Here is a 5,535-nt window from a genome sequence, read left to right as displayed (position 1 = left end):
CAGGAATGGCTATCGTTCCATTGACTGTGCTTGGCTTTATCGCAACGAAGATGAGATTGGAGCTACCCTGGAGACCTTGTTCAAGGAGGGTGTCGTTAAGAGAGAGGACCTCTTCATAACATCAAAACTATCGTACATTAATTGCATACACACATGATGCTTTATATAAATGTATTTTTGTTGGTTTGTAGTGGGAGTCATCATAATGCTGAAGATGTTGAGGAGTGTTGTCGTGATACACTCCAGAAACTTAAACTTGACTACCTTGACCTTTACCTGGTGTGTACATGCATTAAAAATAAAAATTTTGTAATAACAGCTTTTTTAAAGATAATGAACCAGAACTGTTGTAATCTCATTAATTTATTTATACAGGTACACTCTCCTGCTGCTTTAAAGAAAGATGCAATGCATTTGTTTCCAAATCTGACTGAGGACCACAAGTTAGGATATGATTCAGACCACATGGCCAAAACTTGGGAGGTACCAAATACCAATAATGTTTACAAGTGTCCTCTATTTGCTATCATTGATAGGCAATGGAGAGTTTGGTTAGTAAAGGTCTTGTGAAGGCAATTGGGATATCAAACTTTACAATCACAAAAACAGAGAAACTACTTGAGACAGCAAAGATAGTCCCTGCAGTTAATCAAGGTATGTTTTTAAAATTGAATTGAAGCATTATTGTTCCACTGTTGTAGTTGAATGCCATCCCTACTTGCAGCAAAAGAAATTAAAAAAGTACTGTGACTCCAAAGGTATAATATATTTACCTGTTGAATTCTAAATAGTAATGGAGTATTTTTAATTTTAAAGGTATTATCCTTGAAGCATTTTCTCCTCTTGGCTCTCCTGGTCGTCCACAATTCTTGATCAATCCTGATGATCCTGTAATTTTGGAGGATCCCACAATGAAGCAAATTGCTGAGAAGCATGGAGCTACAGTTGGACAAGTGAGCAACTTAAAGCTGTATAAATATAATTAAGTTTTTATCTAATTGTACTATAGATTTGCCTATCTTTTCTGCTTCACTGTGGTATAATGGTCATTCCAAAATCAACCAGTGAAAAGAGAATCAAAGAAAACTTTGGAGCTTGCAGTATCACCCTCATACCAGAAGAGATACAAGCTTTGGAAGGAATTGATAAAAACTTCAGAATATTCGATGCATTATTCCTCCTGCCACAAGGAGCAACTAAAGAACAAGTTTGGGATATAGCTGCAGATGAAGCTTATTCTATTTAAAAACAGTATTATTATTGCAAGAGACAACTAGTGTCTTTGGTATAATTTTAGAGTTTTAAACCAGAGCTAGTGTGTGTTGTATTGCCCAAATTTATCAGTTTATTAGTTAATTTCGATTTCTCCTTCTTTAACGACACCTTGGCTTCCTTCTCCAAACCCGCAAAAAATCGGTTCGAGGATCTCGTGGCCGATGTTTTCTTAAGTTTAACAGAAAGATCCTTCAATGCTTTCCTCTTATCTTTGCTAAGAGCAATGGCATGTTGCCTCTTCTTCTTGTGTCTCCTTTGTCTTTTCTTATCAGTACTGCTTCTCTCTGTCTCGCCAACTGGGGCAGCTTGAGAGGGAGTCTAAAAATAAGAGATAATAATAATAGTACATACTTCTATAATTCATTTTTGAAGACAATTCCAGTATAAAAATATGAAAAGCCCATTTTTATTAAATTTTCTGATACTTTTTAAAGTTCCTATAAAAGAACCTGTGCTATATTATATAGTACAGGGTATTTTAATCAAAAATTGAAATTAGAGAATTCTCCAATTTTATAATTTTTCCTGATGCATATACATGTACTTATGTTGTGCAGAAAGTTTGAGCTGATTCCAAACAAATTTAGATTTTTATGAATGTTTAAAGTTGCTCCAAAATCGGGCCAAAGTCCCTGTACTATAGTACAGGGATATGAGCCAAATTTTGTCAAAAATGACTAGGAGAGAATTCTTCATTTTTATTACATTTTCTGATGCATATACATGTACTTATGTTGTGTAGAAAGTTTGAGCAGATTTCGATCAAATATAGATTTTTTTATGAATTGTTAAAGTTACTCAAAAATTGGGCCAAAGTCCCTGTACTATTATATATTATAGTACAGGGTCGTTGGCCAAATTTTGTCAAAAATGACTAGGTGAAAATTCTCCATTTTAATAATTTTTCCTGATGCATATACATGTACTTACGTTGTGTAGAAAGTTTGAACTAATTCCATTCAAAATTAAAATTTTTACAAATTTTTAAAGTTGCTTAAATCATAAATTATTTCACACATTAAAACTTAAAATCAGGCCACACTTCCTACATAGCATAAGTGTATCAAAACTATCATTCCTCATGCATTGTTGTACATTACCTCAATCTCTTCTGGTGCTCTCAGTGCAGTCTCACTATGAGTGATGGGGGCAACCTCCTCCATTGATATAGAGGGTAAGAGTGGGATGGACTTCACTTCAGGCTCAGCCTGCAACAAGAGATGAAAGTACAAAGAATGAGCTCAATTCTTACAATAGTTGGAGTGAAGTGATAGTTAGAGAGTGAGTCCAACTGATTGAATAGCTTCTTAACCAGTTCCCTAATCTCCTTATGCTTTGGATTCTCTTCCTCTTCTCTCTCTCCCTATACAGACAGACCTTAACAGCCTCCATTATAATACCACTGTACCTGTGTCTGTTTGATGTATTCCTGCTCATATACTTCAGCTAAGCTCAACTGGCTCTTCTCTTCATTCAATGGCTGAAACACTTTATAATTGAAAGGTCTTTCTTTTGGTTTCGTCTTACGTATAACATCATCCCATGCCTGCATGTACAATAATGATAATAAAATACAGTAAGTTAATCCTATCATAAACTATAATTATGTACCGTACAGAAGGAAATTTTGGGGGGGACTAAATTTTGGCCAATTGCTAAATTTTGGTGATTGGCGAATTTTAATTTGGCGAAGTTGTGGCCATGTGCCATTGAGCATGCACATAATGGCTCAAAATGGCAAATTTTTATTTTGGTGAATGGCTATTAAAACACCAAATTCGCCAAATTTAACCACCTCCAAAATTTCCTTCCAACTCTTTAAAATTTAAAGAAAGAGAACACTGTATAAAAGTAAGTGATAAAAGATTTAAAAAGATAAAAGTATATACTGATAACATTAAGTGACGCTCATAATTCGGTATAACTGGTTACTATAATGTGCTACTATTATATTGACTACTATTACATGGATGTTATTATTAATCTTTAGTACCTGGTCTTTAATTCTTTGTTTAATAATTTCTTCTAAAGTAAGAGTCACTTCTTCAGTGATCTCAGGTGCTGGCCTTGAGGCATCTTTAAACATCAGGTCCTCCTCCAGTAATGTGTTCTCCCCTCGGCCCTTGGAGGTCACCTCTCCTGTCATCTGCCATGGTTTCTCTGCAACATTAGTAGCTTCAAGTTTTGCTATGTAAGACTTCATCTAACAAAATATAAGTATGAATACTACTGTAAAGCTAAAAAATTTGGACTGTTAAAATTTGGCAAATTAATTCTATAAGAGGTTTCAAATTGGAGGTTAAAATTAATTTAAGCAAAATTTTAACCACGTGCATACTGCTACAGAGCCCTCGAAGACTGACATTTTGCTCCACCAAATTTTCTAAGCTAACATCAGTAACATACTTTCTCTTGTTTCTTCTGATGGAGTGAGAGTGGTTGATCCACTGAAGGTGTCTTTGTGACTGATGATGGAGCAGGATCAAAGAAATCATCATAATATTGGTAGAGAGAGCGTTCGGCATCTTCGTCATCTTCTTCTTGTTCCTCTTCATCGTTGCTTCCTTCTCCAGCGTCACTGTCAAACAAATCAATGTCATCTTCATCTGATCCTAAACAGCAAAAGTAACCAACTGCAATAAACACTGTGTGAGCAATGAGCCTAGTGTAATTTAATTTTTAACACAAAAATATAAACAATTAACAGTATTTAGTATTTCTAAATTTAAATTAAATTTTTCATGCTAAAAGTCTTACCCTCGTCCATTTTTTCAGCTTCTTTAAGAAACTCCTCCATCTTGTTTAAATCAAAGAATTGATCCGAGTCTCCGCCCACCTCTCCACCGACACTGGCTGCATCTGATTCAGGATCTTCCGAATCCATTTCTTCTATTCCCTCATCTTCTGAAAGTAGCTCCTCCTCCTCCTCCTCCTCCTCTATCATTTCTTCATTGTCACTCCTAATATCATCAGCTTCGCTTGTCTTGTTATTATTATCATCAACTTCACTCAGGAAATGGTTGACGTTCGTCTTCAAGTGTTTCTTCAAATGCTTCAATAACGGATCGTTAACTAACTCTAATTGTTCCCATATGTCCACAAGGCCAAATCCCTCAGTGTGAAGCTCCTGTACAGAGGGCCTCTCTTTGACACTAGACTCTACGCTCCCTACAACTTGAGCAAAAGATTCCTTAAGAGACGAAAGACACAGTTCTTTTAGCTCTGGACTGGAGGAAATAAATTCAATTGGCTGCTTTGAAAGTAAAGATGACAAAGAACTCAGAGACATGCTGTTGTGCTTTAAATAGAGTTGGACTTTAGTTTGGACACGTGGTCACACGTGGCCTCATTCTATAGGCGTGGTCGATTGCCGCGCCGAGATTATTAATAGGAGAAAGTTAAGTGTAGCCATGAATTGATCACCATCTTTTTTAGGAAAAAGAAAATAATATGAGGAACTATTGTAGAGATCTTTGTCTGAGCTCAACGACACTTATGACCCATGGCAATGCCTTTGCATCCAAAGCAGCAGAACATTAAAACAAAAATGATGAATAGGATCAGTGTGACAAGTGAAATGCCATATTCAATGATAAAATAGGCAATTGACGTGAGAAATTCAAGTACTGCAGATGCTTTCTGGTCGATAAAGAAAGCCATGGGCCCTGCAGAAGCACTCGAACTGGAAAAATGAAAATGGGAGGGGCTCGAAGCGTCTGCAAAATCGAGCCACGCCTGCTTTTCGGCGGCAGAAATTTTATTGACATAGGAGAAATAAAAAGAAACAAGGAGGAGTTGGCATTTTTTACCATAGCTTATAAAGAGAAACAAGTCAAGAGCCTATTTTTTGAAAAAATAAGCAGACAGATCTTCAGAAACTAAAATACAAAGCTAGAATAGGAGGGGCATAAGTGGGAAGGGCTAGGGCCTCTTTCCCACGTGTAATAAGATTGAAGATGGCGGTGAGTCCTTTCTTCCTTTCTTTCAATCCACTTCCATCTTCTGATCCACAGCTACTAACAGTCCTCTAATGGCTAGAAAATACTTTAAACCAATCTATTTTCTTTGTTTAGGATCACGCAGCTCTCAAGAAGAAGAGAACGTTCAGGAAGTACACCTACCGTGGTGTCGACCTTGACCAGCTATTGGACATGAGCTATGAGCAGTTAATGGGACTGATGGGTAGCCGGGCCAGGAGAAAGTTCTCTCGAGGGCTGAAAAGAAAACCACTAGCATTCATGAAGAGGTATTTATAAAAAT

At 36.5% G+C, this 5,535-nt stretch overlaps 2 protein-coding genes across 2 annotated transcripts; one reads left to right on the top strand and one right to left on the bottom strand.

Moving 5' to 3' along the window:
• Positions 1-4: 4 nt before the first annotated feature.
• Positions 5-1,360, top strand: LOC100638619 (aldose reductase-like; the record flags this gene model as incomplete). Its single annotated transcript, XM_003391226.2, has 7 exons — positions 5-132; positions 192-279; positions 376-483; positions 537-654; positions 702-758; positions 817-953; positions 1,010-1,360. Coding segments are annotated over 7 exons (873 nt in total), but the record flags the coding sequence as incomplete, so codon positions are not given.
• On the bottom strand, positions 1,258-4,640 carry LOC100638492 (U3 small nucleolar ribonucleoprotein protein MPP10-like). The gene is made up of 7 exons (XM_011410102.2): positions 4,033-4,640; positions 3,682-3,887; positions 3,269-3,478; positions 2,684-2,821; positions 2,528-2,638; positions 2,376-2,483; positions 1,258-1,593 (listed from the first exon to the last, which is right to left on the bottom strand). Exons 1-7 carry the CDS (start codon positions 4,562-4,564, stop codon positions 1,294-1,296), a joined length of 1,605 nt encoding a protein of 534 aa, XP_011408404.1. The 5' UTR covers positions 4,565-4,640; the 3' UTR covers positions 1,258-1,293.
• Between the last annotated feature and the right edge of the window lie 895 nt (positions 4,641-5,535).

Source organism: Amphimedon queenslandica, unplaced genomic scaffold, assembly GCF_000090795.2.
Source record: "Amphimedon queenslandica unplaced genomic scaffold, v1.1 AMPQUscaffold_10184_Cont17411, whole genome shotgun sequence".
In the NCBI taxonomy this organism is placed as follows: domain Eukaryota; kingdom Metazoa; phylum Porifera; class Demospongiae; order Haplosclerida; family Niphatidae; genus Amphimedon; species Amphimedon queenslandica.
Note: the sequence above shows the minus strand (reverse complement) of the source record. Positions and strands in the feature narration are given on the sequence as shown.

Excerpts from the sequence above, each read along its gene's own strand:
- LOC100638492 (XM_011410102.2), bottom strand. The coding sequence starts at position 4,564 with ATGTCTCTGAGTTCTTTGTCATCTTTACTTTCAAAGCAGCCAATTGAA. Across the intron at positions 3,479-3,681 it reads ATCAGAAGAAACAAGAGAAA|ATGAAGTCTTACATAGCAAA; the intron begins GTATGTTACTGA and ends ATATTTTGTTAG. Across the intron at positions 2,639-2,683 it reads AATACATCAAACAGACACAG|GGAGAGAGAGAAGAGGAAGA; the intron begins GTACAGTGGTAT and ends CTGTCTGTATAG.